At 34.5% G+C, this 27,711-nt stretch overlaps 5 protein-coding genes and 3 pseudogenes across 17 annotated transcripts; 7 read left to right on the forward strand and 1 right to left on the reverse strand.

The window, feature by feature from the left end:
• The first annotated feature begins 2,476 nt into the window (after window positions 1-2,476).
• LOC111282560 (SEC1 family transport protein SLY1 pseudogene) lies at window positions 2,477-4,434 on the forward strand (annotated as a pseudogene).
• A 1,186-nt stretch (window positions 4,435-5,620) lies between these two features.
• Window positions 5,621-7,899, forward strand: LOC111282744 (isocitrate dehydrogenase [NAD] regulatory subunit 1, mitochondrial). The gene is made up of 4 exons (XM_022870982.2): window positions 5,621-6,331; window positions 6,427-6,666; window positions 7,218-7,296; window positions 7,465-7,899. The coding sequence occupies exons 1-4, from the start codon at window positions 5,828-5,830 to the stop codon at window positions 7,737-7,739; spliced, it is 1,098 nt and encodes a 365-aa protein (XP_022726717.1). The 5' UTR covers window positions 5,621-5,827; the 3' UTR covers window positions 7,740-7,899.
• Window positions 7,900-8,043: 144 nt separating this feature from the next.
• LOC111281707 (F-box/kelch-repeat protein At1g57790-like) lies at window positions 8,044-10,748 on the forward strand. Its single transcript, XM_089761313.1, has 2 exons — window positions 8,044-9,667; window positions 10,119-10,748. Exon 1 carries the CDS (start codon window positions 8,156-8,158, stop codon window positions 9,665-9,667), a length of 1,512 nt encoding a protein of 503 aa, XP_089617439.1. The 5' UTR covers window positions 8,044-8,155; the 3' UTR covers window positions 10,119-10,748.
• A 1,009-nt stretch (window positions 10,749-11,757) lies between these two features.
• Window positions 11,758-16,936, forward strand: LOC111283182 (ubiquitin domain-containing protein DSK2b-like). 8 transcript variants are annotated; one of them, XR_016342408.1, is made up of 9 exons: window positions 11,758-12,311; window positions 13,403-14,167; window positions 15,034-15,245; window positions 15,325-15,438; window positions 15,651-15,709; window positions 16,082-16,223; window positions 16,303-16,392; window positions 16,485-16,674; window positions 16,783-16,936. XR_016342408.1 is itself a non-coding variant. In XM_022871621.2 (9 exons), the coding sequence occupies exons 1-8, from the start codon at window positions 12,071-12,073 to the stop codon at window positions 16,631-16,633; spliced, it is 1,659 nt and encodes a 552-aa protein (XP_022727356.2). In that variant the 5' UTR covers window positions 11,758-12,070; the 3' UTR covers window positions 16,634-16,674; window positions 16,783-16,936. The 8 variants fall into 8 exon arrangements, 4 of the variants coding, with proteins under 4 accessions (XP_022727356.2, XP_089617440.1, XP_022727355.2 ...); XR_002689343.2 differs by having other exon boundaries at window positions 16,082-16,110; window positions 16,485-16,683; XM_022871621.2 differs by having other exon boundaries at window positions 16,082-16,110.
• Window positions 16,643-19,255, forward strand: LOC111283184 (zinc finger protein ZAT3 pseudogene; annotated as a pseudogene). The gene is made up of 2 exons (XR_016342410.1): window positions 16,643-16,782; window positions 17,005-19,255. The product of XR_016342410.1 is annotated as a zinc finger protein ZAT3 pseudogene (transcript).
• Window positions 19,256-20,466: 1,211 nt separating this feature from the next.
• Window positions 20,467-23,116, reverse strand: LOC111283185 (cytochrome b-c1 complex subunit 6-1, mitochondrial-like). 4 transcript variants are annotated; one of them, XM_022871626.2, is made up of 5 exons: window positions 23,025-23,116; window positions 22,665-22,712; window positions 21,933-22,017; window positions 20,755-20,844; window positions 20,467-20,677 (listed from the first exon to the last, which is right to left on the reverse strand). In XM_022871626.2, coding segments are annotated over exons 2-5 (210 nt in total). In that variant the 5' UTR covers window positions 22,667-22,712; window positions 23,025-23,116; the 3' UTR covers window positions 20,467-20,644. The 4 variants fall into 4 exon arrangements, with proteins under 4 accessions (XP_022727361.2, XP_022727363.2, XP_022727360.2 ...); XM_022871628.2 differs by lacking the exon at window positions 23,025-23,116 and adding an exon at window positions 22,976-22,994; XM_022871625.2 differs by lacking the exon at window positions 23,025-23,116 and adding an exon at window positions 22,905-22,987.
• A 307-nt stretch (window positions 23,117-23,423) lies between these two features.
• LOC111282696 (actin-100-like) lies at window positions 23,424-24,809 on the forward strand (annotated as a pseudogene).
• A 1,003-nt stretch (window positions 24,810-25,812) lies between these two features.
• Window positions 25,813-26,668, forward strand: LOC111281711 (uncharacterized). 2 transcript variants are annotated; one of them, XM_022869360.2, is made up of 2 exons: window positions 25,813-26,258; window positions 26,357-26,668. In XM_022869360.2, the coding sequence occupies exons 1-2, from the start codon at window positions 25,911-25,913 to the stop codon at window positions 26,579-26,581; spliced, it is 573 nt and encodes a 190-aa protein (XP_022725095.2). In that variant the 5' UTR covers window positions 25,813-25,910; the 3' UTR covers window positions 26,582-26,668. The 2 variants fall into 2 exon arrangements, with proteins under 2 accessions (XP_022725095.2, XP_089617648.1); XM_089761522.1 differs by having other exon boundaries at window positions 25,818-26,213.
• The last annotated feature ends 1,043 nt before the right edge of the window (window positions 26,669-27,711 follow it).

Consider the following 27,711-nt stretch of genomic DNA (forward strand, 5'->3'; position numbering starts at 1 on the left):
AATCTATTATTTTAATATATAAACAATTTTAAATACATAACACGTATCTTATATTTAATTAATTTTATTTAATTTCATATAAATTTTAAAATATTTCAACGTATTAATTAATTAATTAATTTTTTAAAATTTTAATTAACTTACTTATTACATAGGAATGACATGTAAGAGTTGACCCAAACCAACTATTACATATGAATGTGATGTAATAATTGACTCTAACCAATTATTTGATATTTTACCATAATCTTATTAGTTAACCTACGACATAAATTTTGTATACATAATTCTATTTTTATTTTGACGAACAACATAAATTTAAAGACCATTAGTTAATTTTATATTTATATATCACCGTTTAATTTTTACTTTAACTTTCACTTTACATCATTCTTTGATTTTTGTTATTCAAAAATTCTTCATTCTTACTCAACTTTTGAATTACAAACTTATCAACTGTTTAAAAATACAATCTATTGACTTCATGTCCTAATCTTTTGAGTTGTGAACTTATCTTTAACCGATAATGACAATACCCGCCCAGTTCTATTGTTGGTCTTGGGTTCTACAAGTCTTAGCAGGATCTTTAGCTAAAACACCAGATCCACCGATCTCACCGTAAGACCAATTTTATATTAAATTTTATAACTGAAATTTGTAAAATTTTTTATTAAAAATAAATAAATAAAAAGTTTAATAAAAAATTTTAATCGATAAATTGATAGAATTTAATATAAAAATATTATTAAAAATATTATTTATAATTTAAATTTGATTGATATTTATTTAACAATAAAAATTTTATTAATATTTTTATTAAAAATATTTATTTAATAGGTATATTAAAATTGTATAAAATTTTATCAAATTTTTATACAATTAATCTGTATAATTAAAATTTTCAATCTATCCATTTTAATTTACTTTATTTAATAAAATATTTAACCAACTTCATTTATAAAACTTTTTATAAATCCTTTCTACCCGCTAAAAGTCAAAGACCAAAGCTCGTGGCAACACAGTTATAGTTATTTTATTCTTTTTACTATGGTTATAAGGGACAAACCCGAAGTTAAGCAGGGGCTAGCACCCATGTCTGCGGAACTTGCACTTTGAAGGTGTTGAAATGACCAATTAAATTAAAAGCTCAAGATCAAAGCGATAGAGTAATTATTAAAAGTAAAATGAATATAATCAAGTATATAATGTCATTCCAAGTTTAGAGTTTCAGAAACTTGGATCAGCGTAGTTGGTTAGTGACAGTGGAGAAAAATATCGATTTGTCATCAAAACTCAAAAGTCAGATCTCACGCTGTTGGTCTGTCAACCTATGACGCTCGAAGCAGGACATTCCTCGGCGGATCAACAAAATTTCTGCTTCTCGGCCTGAGAGTTATGTTTCGTCAAGAGATTGTTGCTTTAAGTTTTAACTTTTATCAATCGTGCTGCCGTCTGACTCTTTTCTAGAAAGGGATTATTTTCCAGGCTTTCTACTTTCTAGGCTTAGGATCTATCCAACGGCAGGTAAACCAAGAAACCAATCGTGATATTTATTGGTTGGGGACTTGGCGTCTAGAGGCAAAGATAAAGAAAAAAAAAAAAGGTGTCTTCCACAAATTTAATAAAAATTATATCTCATAATAATATTATATTATAATATACATAAAAATTTAATAAAATTTATTTATATAGACGATTGAATGAATAATTTAAATTATTAATATGTAAGATAATTTTAAATAATTTTATCTAATTAATTATTTAATTTTTAAAATTTATATTTATTCAAAATTTTCAGATTAAAATATAATAAAAAATTTCGTATACGATTGTGATAAAAAAAATATAGTATATAGTTAATAATACTTGATTCCTTGACAACAATATGGAAGATAGGGTTTAGACATGGACAGGGTAATACTAAACTCGGCCAGTCAGCCCGAATCATGACTTTGGCCATCATTATTGATCAGCCATTTTCATTGACATATCACATATGCAGATCAGGAGGACCGTGGGTTTCTCCCCACGAAAAGGTTGGTGTGACTAATGTTTGCCTCGTCAAATTTAAGCCTATTATTTCTATGTTGCAACGTTTTGCTAAACCCAGCGTATTTAAGATTTAAAAGTTCATATTTGTTATTTTTCTCAAAAAAAAAAAAAGTTCAAATCTATTATTTATCAAATTCTATCTTAAATCAAAGCAAGAAATTGTTATTGGCTAGAGCTCTGTTTTCCAGTCTCCTATGGCTCTCAATCTTCGCCAAAAACAAACAGGTAAATTCTCTCTTTTGATCTCTCTCCTTCGTTTCCCCTCAAATTACAAAAACCCCATTTCTTTCTGTATGTAGATTTTAGTGAAGATGCCGTTGGAACAAACTTTTATGTCTCTAATTTAACCCTGTTAAAATTTTGTTGAATTTGGTCTGTTATTCTTTGAATCTAAATCCATAAAATCTAACGCAAACCCACCATTTTTTTTTAAATTTTATGTTTTGTCTGGTTTTTTGGTTACTGGGTTGTTCAATTTGATCTGTCATTATGGAGCTTTGATCTTAGTGGGTGTTTTGGTCCTTAATTTTTTGTTGGGTTTACATAATGTATTATCTGAATGCTGAACCTGAACCAACATGTGAATCCCACTGGAACGGCTAATGAAGAGGTTTACAAGATTTTGATTTATGACAAATTTTGTCAAAATATACTATCCCCATTGATCCATGTCAAGGATCTGTGGAAACATGGTGTTACCCTTTACTTCCTTCTTGACAAGGATCGAAAACCTGTCCATGATGTGCCAGCTGTGTATTTTGTTCAGCCTAATCATTCCAATATCCAGAGAATTGTAGCCAATGCCTCGTGTTCTCTCTATGATAGTTTCCATCTGAATTTCTCTTCATCTATACAAGGCTGCTTTTGGAGGATCTTGCTTCTGGGAGTTTGAATTCGGATTCAATCCATAGGATTTCAAAGGTTCATGATCAGTATTTGGAGTTTGTGACGTTGGAGGATAATTTGTTCTCATTGTCTCAGAAGTCTACTTATGTGCAATTGAATGATCCATCTTCTGGGGATAAAGAGATTGAGGATATCATAGAGAGGGTTGTTAGTGGATTATTTTGTGTTTTGGCTACACTTGCAGTGGTGCCCATGATAAGATGCCTGTGTGGTGGACCAGCAGAGATGGTTGCTTCAGCATTGGATCAGAAATTGAGGGATCATTTGTTGTCAAAGAACAATTTGTTTTCTGAAGGTGGGGCTTTTGTAAGCTCATTTCAGCGTCCAATTTTGTGTATCTTTGATCGGAATTTTGAGTTATTGGCTGGGATACAACATGATTTTAGGTACCACCCGCTCGTACATGATATTCTTGGATTGAAGCTTAATAGGCTGAGTGTGCCAGGAGAGAAAGGTGGAATGAAATCTTATGAGTTGGATAGCTCTGACCCATTTTGGATGGCAAATGGATCATTGGAATTCCCTGAAGTTGCTGTTTAGTTTGAGACCCAATTGAACAACCATAAGAAGGATGTTGATGAGGTGAATAGAAGGACTGGTGGCACTGTGGGAGCTGAGTTTGATTGGACTGACTTGATTGGGAACACGAAGCACTTGATGAATGCAGTGAATTCCCTCTCTGAGCTGGCAGAATGGAAGCAGGTTATTGATAAACACCCAAACATTGCAACAATGCTCTTGGGTGAAATAAAGGAGAGATCTCTTGACTCTTCTGTAAAGAAGGAGTATGAGATGATGGTAAGAGGTGGCATTGATCGAAATGAGTTGCTGGGTGTATAGGGGAAAAGGTACCAAGATAGATAAGCTGCATTTTGCTATAATGTATGGTATCTCATCAGAAATCATTAATCCATCAGAAGCCGAAGCAGTGGAAGCAGCACTAAGAGAATCTGGGGTTGATACAAGTGCATTTCAGTATGTGAAGAAGATCAAGTCATTGAATGTTTCATTGGCATCAGCAAATTCTGCTAGTAGAAATAACATTGTTGATTGGGCTGAGAAGCTCTATGGTCAGTCAATTAGTGCTGTCACAGCAGGTGTGAAGAACCTATTACCTAGTGATAGGCAGCTGGCATTGACAAGGACTGTGGAAGCTTTGATGGAGGGTAAGCCAAACCCAGAAATTGATTCTTACCTTGTGTTTGATCCTCGTGCCCCTAAGTTGAGCTCTGGCACTAGTAGTAGCCATATGAAAGGACCCTTTAAAGAAGCTATTGTCTTCATGATCGGTGGTGGAAATTATGTGGAGTATGGCAGCTTGCAAGACCTTGCCCAGCGTCAGCAGCCTTTCAAGCATGTTATATATGGAACAACGGAAATTTTAACCGAAATGGAGTTTGTTGAGCAACTCACACTGTTGGGGCAGAAGATGGGATTGGGCAGTTCTCTGTTGCTACGTCTTCAGCAACCAATTAGTGCGGCTTTTGGATATAATTTGCAGAGCCTGCATTTTCACTGGTCCAGCGCATGAAGGATGCAGCATGATCCAAATTGGAGGTACCATGTGATAAAAGTAAATACAGATCTGAAGCTGGTTATCTGAGTACCTATGCACTTAGTTAATTGGGCAATGCACTTTTGTCTTGATATTAAGTCCACATGCTGGTTTGAATCAAGACTTGAACCTTTGACTATTCAGAAGACATATATTTTTGTTCCATTACGGTGAGTAGGTATTTTGACAATTGATAGCATTTTTTTCTCTATTCGGGTAAGTTTCTGCAGTTGGGGTTAGTGTCAATACCCTCTTTTTTTTCTTCTCCATCACCTTCCTTTCCCCTACTTAGATGTAGTAAAAGTTTCACTTGGATTTCTTTTTACCCCATAATTTCTCCAGATATCAATATATGAGTGTTATTCAGATTCATTTGTAGTTTGTAATCGTATTCTTGGAAAATTTCAGTAGGACTTTTCCTAATGGGCTTAACTCGATTCATTTGTGGCTATTGGTTTCCTGTTTGTTTGTATAAATGCACATGCACCCTAATTGGAGAAGATAAAAACAATTTTTGTATTTCCCCCCACTTTCTCTTCACTTAACATCTTTCTCCATTCAATCTCCATTACAGTGTTTCTGAACAAGCCTGCCCTCTGTCTTGTCTCATGCGTCGCATACTCTTTTATTATGGTAATTTGATTTAAAGGCTACGCAAGCTTTCAAGACTGCAAGCAGCTGAAAACATGAATATTTGGTTTACAATTCCCCCTATAAATAAAAGCATGTATTGCTCTACTCTCCCCAAAAATATGAAGTCTAATCTGCACCAATTCTTTACTGCCTGTAGGAATTTCAATATGAAAAAAAATAAACAATATTTTAAAAAAGAGTGGCAAAGTGGGAAAAGGGTTGGAATTATTAAATTTTAAATATTAAATCTGTTAAATATTATCTATTAAAAATAATTATATAAATCAATAATTTATAGGAGTTAAGTTATAGATTCGTATTTAGTTATTTCATTCATTTGTAATTTGACAGAAATTGCAAATATTACAATCTAATTAAAAAGCCACAGTATAAAAGAAATGAAAAACAAATGAAAAAAAAAAAAAAACCAATATTAATAGCAGAATGTATTAGTCACAATTCAGTCTGTCCACAAATAAAGAGTTTTAAAAATTTCGTATAAAAATACAGAATCTTTAAAGTTAAGGGGCTACTTTGCAAAATTATGACTTTCTCTTCTTTTGCCTTCGCGTCTCGTCCGATGGTCTTTCCTGCAACTCTGTTCCTCTTCTTTCTCTCAAACTTCACAACCCTTGTTTGACCGCCAATAACTCCAAAATCTCCATACACCGTCACCCCAAAATGTCCACGTCACGCCGATCCCTTCCTCTTCTGAAAACCCTTATAATGGGGAAAACCCAAAGGCGAACCGTGACCTACATGCCCCGGCCAGGAGACGGAGCCCCAAGACCCGTAACCCTAATCCCAGGTGACGGGATCGGACCATTGGTGACAAACGCGGTGGAACAAGTGATGGAAGCAATGCACGCGCCGGTATACTTCGAGAAATACGAAGTTCACGGCGACATGAATCGGGTGCCGAAGGAAGTCATGGATTCAATAAAGAAGAACGAAGTTTGTCTGAAAGGAGGATTGAGAACACCAATGGGAGGTGGAGTTAGTTCATTGAATGTGCAATTAAGAAAAGAATTGGATTTATACGCTTCCTTGGTCAATTGTTGTAACTTACCAGGATTGCCAACCCGACATGAAAACGTGGATATCGTGGTAATTAGAGAGAACACCGAAGGGGAATACTCGGGTCTCGAACATGAAGTGGTGCCTGGGGTTGTTGAGAGCCTTAAGGTAAGTAACCAAGTATGATTGAATTGCCTTTTCTTTTATGAAAATTTGAAGATTTTCTTACTGGGTAATTTTGCTTTGTTTTATTTTTTTGTTAGGTCATAACAAAGTTTTGTTCAGAGCGGATTGCAAAATATGCATTTGAGTATGCTTATTTGAACAATCGAAAGAAGGTCACTGCTGTTCATAAGGCCAACATTATGAAACTTGCCGATGGGTTGTTTCTAGAGTCTTGCCGGGAAGTTGCAACTAAATATCCTAGTATCAAATACAATGAAATTATTGTGGACAATTGTTGTATGCAACTTGTTTCGAGACCAGAACAATTTGATGTCATGGTATGTGGATTTTTATAGTGTTTATTTTGTTATAGATCATCTTTTAAAATGAACTCCTTGGTCTGGATTGGTAGTCATTGATGTTTTTGCATGATGATATTGCATATGTAATTAGAAGTTAGTGTCTTGACCTTTCCCCTGCAGTGTATATTGATATATGACACTTGGAAAATTTTAACATTTCGTGGAACATGATCCTTGGAAAGTTATTTTTGAGTGTGTTACCTGGCCTTGTGATGTTTTATGTGTATTCTTGTTGAGATAAATACAAGGTCTTAAACTAGTTCAACATGAAAATAGAGAGTCATAGATTCCAAATTTTCTTGACCTTGGATCAGTAAAGTACGCTTTTTGACATCTTTGTTATCAATGCAGAACACAATTTGTGTTGTAGTGGAAAATGCTTTATAATTTGCTAGGAAAGTCCGTTGCCCCGGAGATTTTTGTAACTTTCTTTTATGTTGCATCCCATTTATGTTATTTAGCCGGTGGTTTGACCTTTGACTGTTTCACCTTTTCACTCAACTGTTGGACCTCTTCTGTGTCTTTAGGTTACTCCTAATCTTTATGGAAATCTTGTTGCAAATACAGCAGCTGGTATTGCTGGAGGCACTGGTGTAATGCCTGGAGGTATCGATTATGTGTTGGGTTCCTATTAATTTGTGTTGCTTTTCAGTTTTTAGCTATTTCATAGCAAGAATATAGTCTGGAACCTGTCAGAATAGTGATTATGCTTGCTACATAATTTGAAATAAGTTGTCTTGTGGCTATTTCATTAAACAATTCTCTTCACTATAGGCAACGTGGGAGCTGAACATGCTGTCTTTGAGCAAGGCGCTTCTGCAGGGAACGTGGGAAAAGAAAAGATAGTGGATCAAAAGAAGGCAAATCCTGTGGCTTTGCTTCTCTCCTCTGCCATGATGTTGAGGCACCTCCAGTTTCCTTCATTTGCTGATCGACTTGAAAATGCAGTGAAACGTGTAATCTCAGAAGGCAAGTACCGGACTAAAGATCTTGGTGGAGATAGCACTACACAAGAAGTTGTTGATGCTGTTATAGCTAAGCTAGACTGATTACTTTCGAAGATGGGCTCCTCCATCTTGGACTTGTAAGTCTTAATATTGTCAGTTAGGATGATTTTCGTGGTTTCTATATGCCATTCTTAGATTTCAAGCATGTATTCGTTTTCCCAAATAATTAATTCGATCGAAGAGCATACCTGTCTCGTCTGAAGCTTTTGTACACATTTTTTTTAAGTAAATTTGATAATGAGAGTCACAAATTTCAACTTCTAATGGGTCTAATGTTTAGTGAGAGAAAAAGAAGGGAGAGAGATATAGTAAAATTCTACCTCTCTCTTTCTCTCTCTCTCTCTCTATATATATATATAAATTGTGTAATTTTTTGTTTTTTTTTTTTTAAAGAAAGAGGGTATATAAAGGGATAAAGAAGAGAAACAACTTCCCATCTATTCCCATCGTTAGTTGATATGGAGTTCCATTCTTATTGTAATTTGGGAGACTATCTTTCTTTGAGCCCGCTTCCCTCAAAATTTTTGTGGTTTAACAGACGCAAGAATAAAGTTCCGAAGAGAATCAAGCAAACTTCCCTTGGATATTGGGAGAAGGCTCCAAGTGAAATCATGGACGTTATCGAAGAGCTAGTTTCAAAGAGAATTAAGCAAACTTCCAATGGATATTGGGAGGAGGCTCCAGGCGACATCATGGAAGTTATTGTAGAGCGGCTATGTATATCTGATCGCATACGTATGAGTATCGTCTGCAAATATTGGGAAGCAATTGCTTTGCAGAAACATATCCCCACCACCCCCCAAATCCCATGGCTAACGCTACCCCACGTTAAGAACAGCAGACACTTGAGCTTTTTTGACATGTCCGCGGGTAAACTACACAAGCTGAAGTTGCCAAAGCGATTGCAAGGAGCGATATGCTGCGGATCTTCGAAAGGTTGGTTGCTTATGGCCAAGGATTGTCCGTCCCTTCGATGGGATAAGTTGGCTAATTATTGCAACGGAGTAATACAGGCTACAATCCCCTCACTTGGCCATGCTCTATCTCTGTCGCCAACACCTGAATCAGAAATCTTTCTATTCAATCCAATTTCAAGAGAGGTACACCAACTACCTTCTCTATTTACAATTCCCGGTTATCAACAGTTTCTACGAGAAGACGAACAAAATGAACACAATATTTCATGCTTCGCCCGAGGGATCGTACTATCCTCAGCCAACATTTCAGAATGTATAGTTGCAGGAGCTTTTGACCCTTGTGATCCCACTCCTATAATGGTTGCAATCTGCAGGCCAGGAGACAAGCAATGGAGCATTTTTAGTCGTAAAGGTGAAGTTACGGATTTCATTTTTGTTGACTTCCTCTTTACTAAGAGAACACTGCATGTGATAAGTAGCGTAGAACACTTCGAAAATTACAATTTAGAATTAGCTGGGTGTGAAGTGAATTTAAATATAATTCCCTGTTTGCACATTGAACCTGAAGACGTCACTCTAGAGATTGGGCTCATGGCGAATGATTTTTTCTTATTGTCAAAGAACTCATCTAATTTATATTTAGTAGAATCAGCTAGCAATGAAATACTTGTAATCAAAAGAATCTATGACGAATTTCATAGGATGGATCAAGATGACGGTATTCCACTAGACTGCTACGAAACAAGTAGCTTTCATGTATACAAGATGGATCCTGGTACTGGTCAGTGGCATAGGTTGAACAACATAGATGGCCAAGTATTGTTCATAGGTTATGGAGGTTCATTATCTCTTTCAGCCAAAGACTGTCCAGGGATTCAAGGAAATTGCATTTACTTTACTGAAGATGCACATTACTGTTGTGAAGATCCAGGCCCCATCCTTTCTCGCGATTGTGGTGTCTTTTACCTACAAGATGGAAGAATTGAACGGTCATTTCCTGGTGTCAAACTTCCATCGCCTTCTCGAATAAGTTGGTTCACACCAACTCTATAGGTAGGTTTTATATATATATATATATATATATAAATATATAAATTGTTTCAACAGATAGAATGGAAGTCAAGCTAGCGTAGGAGAATTTTGGCCATACGGTGAATACTTGAACAGCCTAATTGTTTTCTTAGAACAATTTTATAGATATGTAGAGACTCTAAACTCGGTTTGTTTTTAAGTTTTAACTATATATGTATAATTGCCTTGCTTGATTATTTCTTTTGCTTTTCATAACGGAGTGATCGGTAAATATTTAATGCATATGAAAGAGGCTATCATAACTGAATTGTGAGACACATTGGCTACTTGCATATCTATATATAACTAATTTTAACGACCATGAGAAAGAAAAGAGAGAAAGAACCCGTGAAACTACCTCTCTGCTCTCTCAGAATCGCTTCAAAAACTACTCTTCTTATCACCCTACCTTCTTATTATGGCTCGTTCTCAGACTTGGATCACTCATATCGGATTTTTTGGAGGTCTCACTCACTTCCTGGGCAAATGGAGTAAGCAGAATGATGACGGTCGTCGACCTCCGAACCGCCGCCACTTTTCAAAGAAGCGGACATGCCTTGGAAAAATAAATCTAGCTTTGTTGATTTTCATCCTTCTCGGTGCCATGCTCGTGCTCTTTGTCAACTTCTCTGATCTTTTCAACTTAGTCCTTCCATTTTTTAATCGGTTTCTTTCATTTCATTAGTTTTCTTTTCTTTCTTATACATTTGGTCATGAACTCTTTGCTTTCTTTCTTTCCTTGTCTTCTCTCCAACCACATTCTTTGTTTTCGTTCTTGTCTGCTTCCCATTCATATTATCAATCTATTTTGAGTTTCCAGTGAGTCAAAACTAGTCTAGGATGTTAAAGCTAAAGACGTGCTGTGCTTTAATTGTTACCCTTTCCTGCAATCAGTGGAGGGCTTTTCTTGTAATAAGAAAATTAGATGAAGAGGCTCCCGATCGTCCGAAGGGGTTTATGCCATTTTCTCGGTCATGGAATTGTGATGTAATTCCATCAAGATGTAATTTTTGCATTTGATTTTATCGAGTAGTAGAGTAATAAAACTTACTGGTTCATGTTCATGTTCCTGTTTCTTTTTCTCTTTCATATTCCTTCGTTTAATTATTCTTGAAACTACAAACATCTTTACATCATATATATCTAATCTACTGCAGATACAATCTTTTCTCATTTTATCAACTTTATTGCATCTTTTTTTTTTTTTTTTTAGTTTTTACTCCCAACTTAACATGGTATTCATTATTTCATTCATATATTATAATTACACCACTTTACTAATGTATTGTTTTTATTTAATTTATTTATCTCTAGATATGATAAAAGATCGAAACGGGATAGAGTTTCATTTGTTTTATTTGATATTAAAATTTTTTTTTTTTATATTTGACTCAAAATTAATAAATTTTTTTTTTGGCCACATACTCAGTTTTTTTTTGTTGTTGTTTGAGTTTAATATAATTTAATTAAGAAAAAAATTTGATTTGATAAATGTTACGTGAAATTTTTATTTTTTTAAATTGATGTTCTATAACTTTTAATTCCAAAAAAGAAAAGATTATATTTATACTTTTCTTGTTTTGAATATGTACTTAATACAATTATTTATGATTATGAATTAAAAAAAGCTAATAATTTGACTCGTAAACATGTTTAGCTTGAATATTATAGAGAAAATTAAAAAAAATCTTTTGAAATTATGCTTTGAGAAGAATCAGATAACTATAATAAGAGTCATTTGAGACAAATATTTCTTTTTTCATACTTAGAATATGCAAATTATGTTATATTTTTTTTCACATTTAGAATATTTGGAGAAATGTGAAATTAGCAATGCATAGAAAATATTTTTATTTTTATTTTAATTTAAAAAATTTCAAATTAAACAATGGGCAATAAATATAAGGGGTTGGACCAACTGAATTGGGCCGAATACGAACAAAGTTGAGCCCATTTTCAAGACTAAAAACCCTCATCGAGGGTACCATTCTCTACGAAACGTGGCAGAATACTATTGGCTACATGTTGTTTGAAAAAATAAATAAAGAATATCCGGATTTCCACTTTAATTTACTCTCTTGTTTCACAAGAACAAGAGCTCACACACACGCCCCAAACTACGCTCTATAATGTTAAAATCCCACAATTTTCTCCAAATCTAAAATTTTTTTTTTTTCTTTTTCACAATTCTTTGTAAAAATTGCCCCAATTCTTTGATTTCAATTTTTATTAGAAAGTAATTTCAATCCCTAAATTAAAAAAAAAAAAAGAAATAGAAACTTATAAAAAAGGAAAGCGAAAGGAAATTATTTTTTTTATTTTTTTTGTTTTCTAGGGTTAGGGTTCTTGATCAGTCTCAGAGAGAGAGAGAGAGAGAGAGGCGATATGGATGCGAAAGGCGATTCGAGTGAGTCGCGAATAGGTGGCAATGGAGGAGAAGAAGAGGGGGTGATGATTAACATCCGCTGCTCAAACGGTACAAAGTTTACGGTGAGGACCAGCCTCGAATCAACTGTTGGATCTTTCAAAGCTGTTTTGGCTCAGAATTGTGATGTCCCCGCTACCCAGCAACGATTGATTTATAAAGGGCGAATCTTGAAGGACGACCAAACCCTTCAAAGTTATGGTAAGTATTAATTGCCTTTAGAAATTTTTTTTTTTTAATGTTGGGTATTTCCTATTTTGACGGAAATATAAGAAACGTAATAGAAAACGGTGAAATTTCTGAAGGAAAAAAAGTACTGATAAGAAGTTTTGAAAGTATCAGGAAAATGCTTGATTTTCTTAAAAGGGGTTTTAGAATTAGGTTGTTACCTGGCGAAAATGCTGATTTTGGTGGTTTGGTATTGATTTTGTTGAGCTGTTTTTGAGCTGGTTTAGATGGCCATGTATTTGATTGTCTAACCAGGAGTAATTCAAGATGGTGACATGATCACTGATGTTTTTGTTGGATAGCTATATCCATGTGTTCAGAAGAAAAGAAATTGGAAGGCATTAATATTAATATTAACCTTGATTTGCGAGTCATTTGAGAACCGATGATATAGTTTTATTTGGTTAATGAGTTATGGATAATTTGCTCTTAGCTGCTGGTGGTTGGAAAACTAGCAAGTCATTTAACATTTAACATAAGAAAAGCTTTAATGACAGATGGGAATGGTGCTGTGCAAGTGCTTGCCAAACCTTTGTTTCTTTTAGCTAAGCAGTTTGCATCACGTGTACTTACTCTCTACCTCTTTCTATCCAGCAGTTTGTCTTAATGATTAATTCAATAAATATATGTATATATATATTATGTCTATATTAAGAATGCTATATTTCCTCTCTTTATACAAAGCATTTATATGAGTGGCAAACTGAACACAAAATCTGGTTACTTTTATCAGTTAAAACAACTGTAGTTTGATAACTTAATAAGACAGTGTAATCATATTTCGATAGCTTCTTAATCACTATCATGATACCTAAAGGCCAACAATTGTAAATGCTGCCTAATGCTTACTTTAGAAACAACTGTAGTTTGATAACTTAATAAGACAGTGTAATCATATTTCGATAGCTTCTTAATCACTATCATGATACCTAAAGGCCAACAATTGTAAATGCTGCCTAATTCTTACTTTAGAACATAAATCTATTTCATTGGAGGGTTAAAGTAACTTTGTAATATGTGCATTTATGCCAAAATATTCAATGATCACTTGACCCACAATGAAGGTTTGCAAGCTGATCATACCGTCCACATGGTTTGTGGTTTTGCCCCATCTTCACCTACGCCACCTCCTGCAGCTAGCACAAATGTTGCAACTCCTAATACTTCACCAGGGGTGACACGAGGTGTTGGTTCTAATGATGGTGCTGGTCTGGGAGCATCCTTATTCGCTGGACTTAGTCCACTAGGTGGCAGTGGAGGTTTTGATTTGTTTGGATCTGGACTTCGTGAATTTGAACAAGTACAGCAACAACTAACTCAAAATCCCAATGTGATGATGGAACTAATGAATACACCTGCTATTCGAAGTTTGATGAATAACCCAGAGTTGATGCGCAATTTGATTATGAGCAATCCCCAAATGCGTGAGATTATTGATCGGAATCCAGAGCTTGGGCATGTACTTAATGATCCAAGCATTCTTCGGCAGACATTAGAAGCTGCAAGAAACCCTGAACTCATGCGTGAAATGATGCGAAACACTGACAGGGCAATGAGTAATATTGAATCCTCTCCTGAGGGATTTAACATGCTTAGGCGTATGTATGAAAATGTTCAGGAGCCATTTTTGAATGCTACGACTATGGCTGGAAATAATGGAAATAGTCTGGGTTCAAACCCATTCGCAGCTCTATTGGGCAATCAAGGTGGTTCTCCAGCTAGGGACTCACCCAACAACACTTCTACAACTGGTTCTGAAACCACTCAGGGACAAACTTCCCCAAACACAAATCCTCTTCCTAACCCTTGGAGCAACACCGTTGGTGGTGGTTAGTTTCAGCCTTCTGTACTTCATTAAAGCATCTTTTCTGTCTAGCCGTACTCTTTGGTCCAATGTGCATATTTTTTAATTTTATGCACATGCTATTCCTGTTGTAGACAAGAAAGGTAGATCAGAATCTAAAATGCTACTGATTGACAAGAAAAAATTTATGTGTTTGAAGAAAGAAGCATTATCCTGAAAGCTTATGGTCTAAGGAATTTTGATTATGTGGACTTGATCAATGTTTATAATAAAACATTATCAATGTTTAAAATGAAACATTATACCGAGTTTATTCAGTTGTGAGGTGAATGATTTGATTGAGATTCAAGTAATTATAGGTTTTTTATCCTTTTTAATGTTGCAAGCATTTGTATTATTATCCTTTCTTTTGACATTTTGCAATATGGATGACCAATTCTTAGTTAGAAAATTTCTGCAGTAAGCTGAAGTGCATGTCTTATTTACCACAGTTGCTGCATGAAACTAATGTTGACTGAACTAGAATATCTGAAATGTTTAAATGGGATGTTATACTAAATTTGTTCAGTTGTGGGATGACTGATTTGTTTGAAACTCATCTAATCATAGCTTGTTGTTCATATTTAATGTCGCATGATTATGAATTAGTTTTAACTTTTGTTTTGTCATTCTCCAAATGAGGGATTCCTTCATATTTAGGAAAAGAAAATTGTATGGTAAGTTAAGCCGATGTCTCCTACAATGTTTTACCACAGTTGCAGCACGAAAGTTAATATAGAGTGAACTAGAACATCTAAATCTTTTGTTGTCTTTAAGTGCAATTTACTACTGTTCCATATGTGTTTTAAATCCAGATTTCCTGATGAATAACTGTGTGCTGCATATTGCCAGGGGGGACCCAGACCAATACTACTGCAAGGTCAAATCCTGCTGCAAATGTCCAGCCACCAGGTATTGGTGGTCTTGGAGGCCTTGGACTGCCAGATATGCCACCCGTGTTGAATGGAATGCCAGATGCTTCTCAGTTGACTCAATTGTTGCAAAACCCAGCTATATCACAGATGATGCATAGCATGACGTCTAATCCCCAATATATGAATCAGGTACTTTGAAGAATCACTTCAGCAAGAGATTGTCATTTGCTTAATTCCATGTTGTTAAGAATTTGTTTTTGCTTTTTAGATTATGAATCTCTACCCCCAACTACGAATTATGTTTGATTTGAATCCTCAATTGAGAGAAATGATGCAAAACCCAGAGGCACTTCGTCAGATGTTTTCCCCTGAGACAATGCAGGTATATTCTATGCTGTATGCATCTCCGAATTCTCTACTAATAAATATAAAATGCTTACATGACTTTATGGTTTTGTAGTCGTCTTTTATATAAGGTCACCTTATAGGCATGTTGAGGGTACCCCACTGGATAATATCAGATTATTTGGTGTTTTCAAGTACTGTATAGTCACCTATGTTCACCTTTCCCTTGTTTTCTTTTATTTCTTGCAGCAAATGCTAGCTTTACAGCAGTCACTTCTGTCTCAGCTCAATCGACAGCAATCAACCCAGTAAGTGATGTTACCTCTTTCTATTGGTAACTAAAAACTTAATTGTCTGTTGCTACTCTTGCTTTTGAGGTTGTCCTAAGACTTGTACATGCTGCTGTTACATATATCAAAATTGTTTTCTGAAGTGAATTAATATGTTTGGTGTCTTGATTGGACCTAGATTTCTTTTACCTTGTGCAATTATATTAGATAATTATTTCTAAATTATTGGTTTAGATTGGACCATATGAAGGATTTAAAAAGTAGAATCAAATTCTCTTGTATGGTAATTTGGCCCTAAGATGATTACAAAAGTAAATTAAACATACCTTTAGGATTCATGCCTTGATGATTATCATTGCCTTTTTTTTCACCACATTGGCTTTCTTACAGGGATTCAGCACAGACTGGCGCTACTACAGGTAGAGAATAAAAACAATTGCAAACTGTAGTTATGGATTTTCTCTACAAAGGGCATGAAGAGTACTTACTTGAACTGTCAAGGGCTCTCTCTAACGTTAAACTCTCTAGTTTAGTTAGCTACCTTCCACTACCTGCTCTTCTTTCATCTATCCTTTTGTTTTACATTTCATTTAATTTAATTGCATTTTCAGGGGCACCAGGTACCGCTGGTCTGGAGTTGTTGATGAATATGTTTGGTGGTCTAGGTGCTGGTAGCCTGAGTGTTCCTAACCAACCTGATGGTTAGCATTCTTATATCTTTATGAAGACTTTGCCTTTATTAGATTTGCGACACTTTTGGGTAACTGCGAATGTCATCTTCATTGTTTTCCAGTTCCCCCAGAAGAGCTGTATGCTACACAGTTATCACAACTCCAAGAAATGGGTTTCTCTGATACACAAGAGAATATCAGAGCACTACGTGCTACTGCTGGAAATATCCATGCTGCGGTTGAGAGACTTTTGGGAAATTCCGGGCAGTAATTCCTCAAAATTTTATGCTTTAGAATTCGACCAACTCTCATGTAAGACATGTAAGATTAGTTGATTTCGACTGGTGCCTTAGCAAACCACAGATTATGGGCATACAACATATATGCTGATTCCTTGTTTCGGGCATGTTGAATAAGCAGGTAAACACGATGATACACCCCCGAGAACTTGTTGATATATGCTTTATGCATACTTGGATGATCATTTCATCTTTAAATCGCGCACTTCCTTATGTACATACAGTACGGATTATTTTTTTTCTATTTTTAAGAACTTAAGAGGATGCTTCTGGCATTGTGGTTTTTGTTCTCCGTTGCTTTTCGATTCTATGGAATCTTACTGGAAATTTTACTCTTACGTAGTATGATATGAAGTCGATAAACTGCTGCAAATCGGCTGTTCAAGCATGCTTGTAAGTGCAAGATAAGAAGATTTACTTTGTTTTCGCTCCAATCCACTCCTGTTGAAAGAAATGTGAACGTGCATTGCCTTATCCCATTGGAAAGAGTGCAAAATAGGATACACAAACGGGATATCAAGGACTTGGGCGTAAATTATTTTACCTAATGTTTTGTTCCTCAATTAAGGGTAAACCTCAAGGACTTTAAGATTAACAATTGTTAGAAAAAAATTGAAAAAGCCAAAAAATAAAAAATAAAAGGAAAAGAAAATAAAAAGATACGAGAAATCATGTTTTATTTTTAATTTATTTGGTAATCTTTCGACTTGAATAACAAATCTCAATATATATTTTTTTTGAAGTAGGGGAATCCTATAAATGCTCTAAAGATTGGGGTGTCATGTTAGAAATTGCCCAAGACCCGTTAAAGAAACAAAAAAATTAGAAAGTACAAAGGACTAAGCGGTAAATTAAACTACTTAGTTGGAGGCAAAGTTCCTTGCTTTTGAATCCGATCTCTCTCTCTTTCCCTGCGTTTTCAATGAATTACTTTAAATGTCTTGTCTGGCTCTGTTTCAATTCTAGATTTTCTTCATATTCCTCTTTTCAGCAGTTCACTTTCCTTAATAGTTTCCTGTTACTTTTATTTTTGGAACAAAGGAAGGAAGTCTAAAAGATAAGGGGAATTGCAAATGCTGTAGATCAAACTCCAACTTTGCACGAATCTATCTCTTAAAAGAGTGGACGAACCATTTGGAACCAATTAATCAACCAATTGGATTAAAGCAGGTTCAATGTTTTTGATTCCTTTTATAAATAGCATCGAAGCAATGAATCATTGAACATTTATCCATGGCCAAAGGCGCATGCTTATAGGCTACCATGGTAGAGCATGCACGTTACATTCAATGCTCGGTGAATACACTGAAGCATGACCCACGGTAATGGCTAAGGCTAAGGTAACCACCCCATGTTTCCAACATCCAACAGAAAAAAAACCGCCCAACTCAAAACTTCCCTGTCCCATAATCTAGTAACTGCCAACACTCCTACATAAGCAAGACATCCACCATTTTTGCACCTTTTTTTTCTCTTTCAACTCTTCAATGTCTTTTCGCTATCTTTTTCTGAAAATGAATGAAAACATTGATTCTGATCCTGGGTTTCGGTTCACTTTTTCTCCTACCCAACATAACATCGCTGACTTCCCTTCTTCGTCAAGCCATGTTGTGAATTCTGATCCAAATAACAGCAAGAAACGGTCCAAATTGATAAAGATCGATGATGGTCAATTCCCAACTTGTTCTAGCATCGTTTCCAGGCCTAAATATACCAAAAAACCTGACCCTGCTGCACCAAAGATTACGCGGCCTTGTAGTGAATGTGGGAGGAAATTTTGGTCATGGAAAGCACTTTTCGGACACATGCGATGTCACCCTGAGAGACAGTGGCGTGGAATCAACCCTCCTCCTAATCATCGTCGGCCCGTTTCCCCCGTTACACAGAAGAATAATGTCGAGGCCTTGATCACTGAGGAGGATCATGAGATTGCAGCATCCTTGTTGATGCTGGCCAATGGTACTGCTGCTAGTGAGAGCGAATGTGATACAAATTGTCAACTTGGGGTTCAAGAAAATGATGCTTTTGGGGCAAATTTGGATGCAAATTTCAGGTTCGAATGCTCAAGTTGCAAAAAGGTTTTTGAGTCGCATCAAGCATTGGGAGGCCACAGGGCTAGTCACAAGAATGTACGGGGTTGTTTCGCAGTAACAAGAAGTGAAGGCTATGAGGTTGAGGATCAGAGCGGCTATAATGATGGCTTAGTGAAACAAAATGTGGAAGATAATAGTAAGTTGATGATGGTTTTGGGTCACAAGTGCAGCATTTGCTTGAGGGTATTCTCTAGTGGTCAAGCCTTAGGCGGGCATAAGAGGTGCCATTGGGAGAGGGGGTATGAAACATCACTGAACCAAGGGCTCAACCTCTTGGTAACAAGGCAAAATTGCGGTTTGGACCTGAATTTACCTGCTCCTGTTGAAAATGATTCATCTTCTTTTTCTTCGGGCCTAGCTTTGGATTTAAGGTTAGGTCTCTGAAGAAAGCTTGAATTCTTTCATCTGGCATCTTTGTTAAAGTTGTGTATGACTTGTATGTAACTAGGATTAGAATTATTCTGTACACCTGATATTTAACAGTGTATTCATTTACCCAAATTGGAGTACTGGACAACCAGTTTTACGGGCAGCTGAATATTCCAATACCAAAATACATAAAAGGTGCGTGGTAAATGACTGCTTCAGAACTAGAGCATTCTCAAACTTAAACCATGAAATTATATATATGATTTTATTAGAAAATGAATTCTTTATACTTTTTTCCTTTTTGAGGAAACACTATAGTTCAGTGATGTCTATATTTAGCTATTAGCACCAAACATTCCAAAGATCAAAGAAGCCAAAGAAGAAATGACACAAAGACAGAATTCCTACATCAGCCATACCTGTGCATTATTGTTTGCCAGTCATCTCCACCATATTTTGTTTCTTTCTATGGATTGATTCTCGTGCATTTAGATATATCTTATTTGCCAATCCATCTCCAATAGATTCTCAGCAAGTTCATCAGCCTCATGCTTGTTTCCTCCCTTACCCAAGTCATCAACCATCGGCATGAATGATGCAGGATCAAATCTATATCCTTTGATAGTCAACTTGTGTAACATACCACTAGATTACTCTAATTTCCCATTTTTAAAAGAGTTTTTCAATGAGATCCTTTTAGAGGAAGCCGCCCAGATGAAATGATCTATCTAACACAGCTTCAAAGACCACTTTAGCTTCTGAACATTAAACAATAAAAGGCTTCCCCGTGCCCACACATGCCATGCAGAGAGCTTCTACTAACATCCTGAAGGAAGAAATATTAGGGTTTATACCCTTTGCTGCATTTCATCCAAGATAGACGTCTTGACTTGGATTTTCCCATTTTTGCAAAGAGACCAAATAATATTATTGTATGTGCAAACATTAGGAGTAATCTCTCTTTCTCTCATCTCATTCACAAGTCCATAAATTTCAAATATTTGATTTTTACTTCCTAAGCAAAGTATCAGTGAATTATAAGTTTGTATGCTCTTATTACATCACTTTTCCCCATGTCCTTGAGCACTCGAAATGCACATGAGATCTTTCCTTCTTTACAGAAAATATGGATTAAAGTATCCAAAATAACTGGATCAGGTTGCAAGTTTTTACCTATCATCTCTTTGAATTTCCTTTTAGTTTCATCTATCCTTCCAGCCTTGGATAGAGCACTAATTACGATTGACTATGAAACTAAGTTAGGAATACATCTCTTGCTACTGCTAACATCATCAACTAGGTCAATTAATGAGTTTCCTAAGTTACCTAGAGCACCATAGGCATGTCTTCCATGATCCAAATTTATTGACAATGATTAAAGGTTTCCACAGTAACACACGAAATTTTAGCAGTTCTCAGATAAGCCACGCAGGCGGTACAAGATTGATAGTTTCTGAAACAATCGCTTTCAAACTCAAAACAGCAGGACATGATGCTGATGTCTAACAACATTGGCCCCAGTTATTTCAGTTTCGAGAATATTATTGGTGCAACCTGCATTCCACCAAGTTGGTATCAGGACAAGGTACAGAATATAACCAAAATGAGGCTAAGCAAATAAAAATACTCACACATTTATCAATACAAGACCAATAATCAAAATATTGACCAGTGCAATGCTTGTGCCCACTTTCATCACCTTGGATTCTCTTAACACACTCCTGTATGAAAGCACTAACTTATAAGTTGCCACATAATTCAAATCATAGCAGAAGAATGTTCTAAACAAGAACATGTCCAATAATAAATTTAAGCATTTTAGAACAATTAATAAGTTTCAAGAAAAGATAAGACACTGGCAAACCCCTTTGAGAGTAAATATATATTTTACCAAGACCTATCATTTTCATCAAGTAAGTATGTTGTCAGATTTTGCTTTGATCTGGTTTTTAGGGAAATATGGAGTTGCATCTGGCTCAGTAGAAGAAAACAACTTGCATTACAAAGACTTCACATATATCCTCAATAACTAGTTCTGGCCTCAACCTTTTCATCAGGTTATATGGGGGGCAAGGTAGGTAATGTAGAGCATGCAATCAATCCATGAGAATCATCAGATGTTGAGAAGGTCTTCTGCCTTTAATTTTCCTTTAAGAAAGCATTTGTTCAGTTAGCCAAAAAAATTCAAGTAAAACAGATGAAAAAGATAGGAAGGCCGATTTAAAAATAAATAAATTAGTAAATATGCCCTTTTATGGGATTCTCCAAACTGAGATACTATTATGCAAACAGCATAACATTGCTGCAGAAATGATTTTCATGTGCAAAGTAGCAAATGAGTTGGTAATGGAGGAAAAGTTTGTTGGCATCAACAAGTTAGAAATGGAACGTGGGTTTCACTTCAAGATATTCATGAAACAACTTTTAGCCCCCAAACTGAAAGTAATCCATAAAGTGCCACAGGGATCTACAAGTAACTCACTCAAAACACAGATATAATCCTAAGAAAACAATTAGGGCTAGTGATTCTTTGAAAAACTAAATAAGAGACTATTTACAAGCACACTATAACAATTAATAAAAACAGGAAATAAACCACCCAAAAGAAAAAGAGAGATGGAGTGCAAGACAACTGAACAGACAACAAAACAGTAATCCCCCATGAAAATTCCACTAATAAAAGCATAAAACAACACTGCATGAGTTTATACTTCTAACAACAATTATCAAACTCATATAACTGAAAGAATGGTAAAAGAGAATAGGTAAACCTAGCTCGATTTTCCAAACCAACTAGTTTATTACAAACCTCATAGGAACGAAGTTGTTTCACGCATTTAGGCTTGCAAGCCTCTTCAAGCTGCCTTTTTTGGTCAACAGGTTCCTCGTCTGCCCTAAAATATTTTTAAAAGATAAATTACTGAGATATGGGCATGGTATTGAAAGGCAGTCACAAATTGGAGAAAAAAATGTAATTATGAAGAAAGTATCCACTAAAACCAAAAAGACAAAGATTGAAATAATTATAAGCAATTACTCTTATCAGAATATATCAGTTATTTCCTGATAATTTATCTTAATATCTAATAATGTTAGATGATAAAAAGAACAATTTTGATGTTTGAGCACTGTCAGTCATTTCCTTTACTGGTTTTTCCAGTAGCCCTCCTGATCCTATGCCCTGCCCACTGCTTAACCGATTGGTTAGATTAGATAAAGGAATTGCTTATTTAATTCCAATTTGGCAAAGTATGAAATCATTTCATCAAAATAACCAAAAATATTATGTGATCAATCTGTTGCAGCGTCCATGTCAGCCCACACAAACAACCCCCACCTACCAACACCCTACATGAATCACAAACTTATATACATATATGCACCATAATGATATGACATATCAAGAAAACAACAAACAAAATTTTTAACTCCCACCTGATCACTAACATGTATATTTAAATATATATTGTCATCAAACTCAGTCCACTTGTAAGCACATGATCAAACAGATATAAAAATACATGGGAAAAGATAAGCTTACATAGAAAACGAAGTCGATAACTAAGCAGCGAAGAGCTATGGAGGTAACCTATAAAAAGCATATATATTACAAAGTCAGTCAGCAATCCAGTAAATTTCCAAAACCCTAAACATAAAAATGAAATATTGAAATTGGAATAAAAAGAATTGAAATTTCTTATTTCTTATTCACAATGAAAAAAGGGAAAAGATTAAATCTACTAAACCCAAAACCCTAGATTTACAGATCAAGAACAATAACTGAAGGAAAAAGTCCAGATCAGTCAACAATAAAAAAATCCATCAGAACCAAATAAGATAGAAATATCATACGTGTTAACAGAAAAGAAAATTTAAAAAAAAATAGAAAATTTCAGAGTACCAGAAGAGCACGAAATCTCTAATACGGCTAGGCCTGTTTTTTGCGAAAAGAGAGCATATTCGATGTTTAAAGTGCCCCGAGTGCGTATTACGCACCACGTGCCTGGTTTGGATCAGCGTGTTTGGGCTTTCCTAACCATATTGGGTCAACATAATAGTCCACAAGTAGTTTTTGGGCTGAAATGACCTTTTCTTTAAATAAAAAAATTTTTTTGAACAAAAAAAAAAACAGAATTTTCTGTTCATTACATTTCTATGTAATTACATTCTTTAATTATTAATTTTCAATTCAACAAACTATATACCATGTCTTTTTGTATTTTATGTATTTTTACAATGAGCTTCGTGTTGCCTCTGAAGAGCATCCAATACTTCTCATAGAAGCACCACTTAACCCTAACGCTAATAGGGAAAGATGACCCAGATTATGTTTGAAACATTCAATGTGCCTGCTATGTATGTTGCTATTCAGGCAGCTCTTTCACTTTACGCCAGCGGTCGTACAACAGGTATCTATTTATAGCTTGGATAACTGCTTTTGGCTGTATTATGGGGCCTCTGACTATGAAATAACTTTAGTCGTAAAGTCACTTGGCATTGTTCATTGATGCTATTTTGTTATTTAATATTGCAAACTAGAAATTGGCATGAAGATTTTGTTTTGTTTGTTTTCCTTTCATGTAGTATTAACTCTATTCTCACATATTTGAATAGGTATTGTCCTGTATTCTGCAGACAGTGTGAGCGACACAGTGCAAATTTATGAAGGCTTTGCCCTCCTCCATGCGATTCTCCAATTAGACCTTGCTGGTCGTGATCTTACAGATTCTTTGATGAAGATCTTAACCGAGAGAGGGTACTCTTTCACAACGACTGCCGAGCGAGAAATTGTTCGTGACATGAAAGAAAAAAGTGCTTGTGTCGCTCTTGATTATGAGCAAGAATTGGAGACTGCCAAGAGTAGCTCTGCTATTGAAAAGAGTTATGAATTGCCTGATAGGCAAGTGATCACAATTGGAGCAGAGTGGTTTCGTTGCCCTGAAGTACTCTTCCAGCCATCTCTGATTGGAATGCAAGCTGCTGGAATCCATGAAACTACTTATAACACTATCATGAAGTGTGATGTTGATATCAGGAAGGATCTGTACGGAAACATTGTTCTTAGCAGTGGATCAACAATGTTCCCTGCTGTTGCTGATAGGATAAGCAAGGAAATCACTACTCTTGCCCCTAGCAGCATGAAGATCAAGGCGGTTGCACCTCCTGAGAGAAAATAGAGTGTCAGGGTTGGAGGATCCATTTTAGCATCTCTTAGCACCTTCTAGCAGGTAACTTTTGTGCTTGAAACTTCCAATTTTCCAAGTATAGCTCTTGTGAGATGTATTTGATCTAGTTGGCTTTCATTGCTCATTTTCCATTTTTCAATGTCGCAGACGTGGATTTCCAAGGGTGAGTATGATGAATCTGGTCCTGCTATTGTTCACCGGAAGTGCTTCTGATTTGGATGATCTGAAGTCTACATTATTCAGTTATGTGTCTATATGAGTTCAGTTTGGTTGACTTCTGAACCTTTGGTTTATTAAACCGGTTTGAATATATGCAAATCAAAAGCTATATAACCATTTTCAAAAGCCCATCACGCTTGATTGTGGTTCTCTTTTGATTGTGGAGTGGGCTGGCATTAGAAAGCACCGCCCGACCCACTGTCAAGCTCAACGGAGCTTAAGCCTTAAAGGTAAAGCGAAATAGTGGCCCACAATTCATATGGGCTTAATTTAATCCAGGTTGGGACTGACCCATAATCTGTTCAATATACAAAATATAAATGAAGACACGATAATTTGTTCGTGCGTATTATATAAAATATTAAAATTTATGTATTTATATTATATTTTATATAAAAATTATGCATCGTAATTTATGTTAATATAAAAATATTAAATACATCATATATAGTTATTACAAAAAATTTAAATTGTCACTTTCGTATTTTTTTTATATTATGTTTGTATTGTATTATTATATTATATTTTAAATTATCAAATCAATATAAATATTTCAATAAAAAAAATAAAATAAAATAATTACAAATTTAAATATTTTGATTATATGAAATGATACATGTACTCACATATTTATTTGCTGTTGTTTTTTTTTTTCTTTTCTCTTTTATAGAGATTTCAAAATTTTTTAAATAAAATTCATTGTTGTTTAGACTACTAAAAATTTGTTGCAATTATTCATGTTTCTAAAAGTAAAAATGAAATGAAGAAATCTTATCAAATTTGCTTTGTGTTCATGAATTACAAATGATGATCTTATTTCATATTAATTACGGTTAAATTTAGTTTATTTTCATTGAAAATATGATGATATAGAACAGAACCAATTGCTCTAACTTAAAAAGTGAATAGAAATAATTTTAATTTTTTTTTCAAAAACTGCTTAAAATAAGTTTTTTTTTTCCATAAATCAATTATAAGTTAAACTAGACTTATCAATTGATGTATTTGTATCATACTTATTTCATGTCAAATATATGCAAAATGTAAAAATTATCATATTACAATTTATATTTATACATCAAATATGAAATACATTTTTTTGAGCTCATATACGTTTCTTTCTAAATTTAAAATTGTATCATTTTTGTACGTGTCTAAAATTAACTAATGTAATTTAAACTATGGTTTGATAAATATAGTAAGATAGGCTAAATTAAGTGAAAAAGGATCCTAAAAACCAGTTCTATTTTAAGATTTAAGGAACAAAAACAAGTTAAATTATATAGATTACTAGCAACCGCCTCCCTTGAATCTTTCTGCACCATTGACAAACATATGGGCAAAACAAACCAAACCCTATTTAAAGCGCCGCTATAAGGCAAATGATTCTCATCACAATAGGCTTCATTTCCATTTTTTTTTTATTTGTTTTCTTCTTCAAACCTTTCTCTAAGGTTAATATAAAGAGAAAGAGAGAAATTAAGGTTCTCTCCTTCTTTTTGGAATTAATTTTAGAGATTGATCAAACCGACATGGGTGCTTGCGCTAGTGTGCCAAAGGAAATGAGGGGTAAAGCCTCGGCTGCGCCACCTCCTGAACCCGCCAAGGAGGAATCTGTTCAGGCTGAGCAGCACACCACTGAGGAAGTGATCAAGGTTGAGAAAGAGGAAAACAAGGCTGATGAGGTTGATGAAACCAAACAACAATATCTTGGTTCTTTGCTTGTTGAAGTAGTATTATCAATTCTACCTTTTCTTTAGCTTACTCCACATTTCCGTAGTTGAACTGATTGCCTAATTTATCTATTCCTGTAATGCATGGGCTGCAGCCTGAAAAGACTGAGGGAAAGAAGGAAACAAATGAGACCCAGCAGCCCCAAATAGAAGCGCCAGCAGAGCCAAAGAAAGAAGAATCAAAAGAAGAGCCAGAAGCAAGGAATGAAGAAGTCAAGGTAGAGCCAAAGAAAGAAGAACCAAAAACTGAGGCACCGGCTGTCCCAAAGGTGATCGAGGAACAGAAGGAAAAGAAGACAGAAGCAAAGGAAACTCAGTAACAACATGTAATATAGTGAGCATTCATAACATCAAGGACGAAAAAGCTTTATGTTGTTAATTTATTCTAGTGGGAAATGAAGTCTAATTGTGAGTTTATTTCTAATTACAACATTTTCTTTTTCAGAAAGAGACAAAAGACTTGGCGGTTTTTAGATAAAATTAATGATTTTTGAATTTTAAATATGCAAAAATTTAATATATATGAATTTCAATTTTACTCCGATGATTCATGTAAAAATTTTAGATTTAAATTTTAATATTTACAAATATTTCTTCTAAACATTTTTTGAAAATTAATTTTCCTAAAATAAAAAGAGTTTAAAAAAAATATTTGTAATCAATAAAAAATCTTTAAAACAAAATCACTATAATATCTTAATTTAAAATATTTTAAAACAACAGCCTATCATAAATTTATGTGAACAAATTTGCTTATACAAGTTTAGCATCACTTGTTTCAATGTGTCAAGTTAAAGTTTAATCGAAAATGAAAGGAATGATTGGGATCGGCAACTCCTTTCATTAGTTATATATTAATAGGAAAAGCTAAGAAAAACTTTTATATAGTACCTACATCAGATTATACGAAAACTTAGATTGGATCATAATAAGATGTGTAAAAGAATTGAATATTAACGAATATGATTATGTTTATCTGTTTGTTTAATTAACGAATCATATAATATTATTTATAATTATTTATTAAATTTAATAAATGAATATAACAAATATTAGTAAAAAATATTCACGAATGATTCATTAAATGCTTTATTAATTTTCACAAACAAACCAAATATAAATGAACTTTATTATGTTCATGATATGTTTATTTAATTAATGAACCTTAAAATATTGTTCGTAATTATTTGTTAAATTTAATAAATGAATATAAATGAATAAAAATTGAATATGTTCATGAACTGTTCGTCAAACATTTGTTTTATTTACACCTCTAATCATGATATATAATTTTCAAGTAATATATAAAACCTATGACAATATATGCGTTCAATTTATCTTTTCTATTTTCTTGTTGACATTCAAATTTTATTAATTAACTCAATATTCTGATCATTAAGTGCAATTAATTAAAATCTCCCTATAATTAACCAAAAAGAAAAGGTGCAAT

The sequence above is a fragment of the Durio zibethinus genome, chromosome 5 (genome assembly GCF_047325235.1).
Source record: "Durio zibethinus cultivar Kanyao isolate XHJ-2024 chromosome 5, ASM4732523v1, whole genome shotgun sequence".
Taxonomy (NCBI): Eukaryota; Viridiplantae; Streptophyta; class Magnoliopsida; order Malvales; family Malvaceae; genus Durio; species Durio zibethinus.

Coding starts and splice junctions, on each gene's coding strand:
- LOC111281707 (XM_089761313.1), top strand. CDS start 8,156: ATGGAGTTCCATTCTTATTGTAATTTGGGAGACTATCTTTCTTTGAGC.
- LOC111283182 (XM_022871620.2), top strand. CDS start 12,071: ATGGATGCGAAAGGCGATTCGAGTGAGTCGCGAATAGGTGGCAATGGA. Junction 15,710..16,081: donor AATCGACAGCAATCAACCCA/GTAAGTGATGTT, acceptor GCTTTCTTACAG/GGATTCAGCACAGACTGGCG. Junction 16,111..16,302: donor ACAGACTGGCGCTACTACAG/GTAGAGAATAAA, acceptor TTGCATTTTCAG/GGGCACCAGGTACCGCTGGT.
- LOC111283185 (XM_022871626.2), bottom strand. Junction 20,845..21,932: donor AACAACTTCGTTCCTATGAG/GTTTGTAATAAA, acceptor GCTTTCATACAG/GAGTGTGTTAAGAGAATCCA. Junction 20,678..20,754: donor GGTCTTGTATTGATAAATGT/GTGAGTATTTTT, acceptor GGTGGAATGCAG/GTTGCACCAATAATATTCTC.
- LOC111281711 (XM_022869360.2), top strand. CDS start 25,911: ATGATTCTCATCACAATAGGCTTCATTTCCATTTTTTTTTTATTTGTT. Junction 26,259..26,356: donor TTGGTTCTTTGCTTGTTGAA/GTAGTATTATCA, acceptor CATGGGCTGCAG/CCTGAAAAGACTGAGGGAAA.
- LOC111282744 (XM_022870982.2), top strand. CDS start 5,828: ATGTCCACGTCACGCCGATCCCTTCCTCTTCTGAAAACCCTTATAATG. Junction 6,667..7,217: donor CAGAACAATTTGATGTCATG/GTATGTGGATTT, acceptor CTGTGTCTTTAG/GTTACTCCTAATCTTTATGG. Junction 7,297..7,464: donor CACTGGTGTAATGCCTGGAG/GTATCGATTATG, acceptor TCTTCACTATAG/GCAACGTGGGAGCTGAACAT.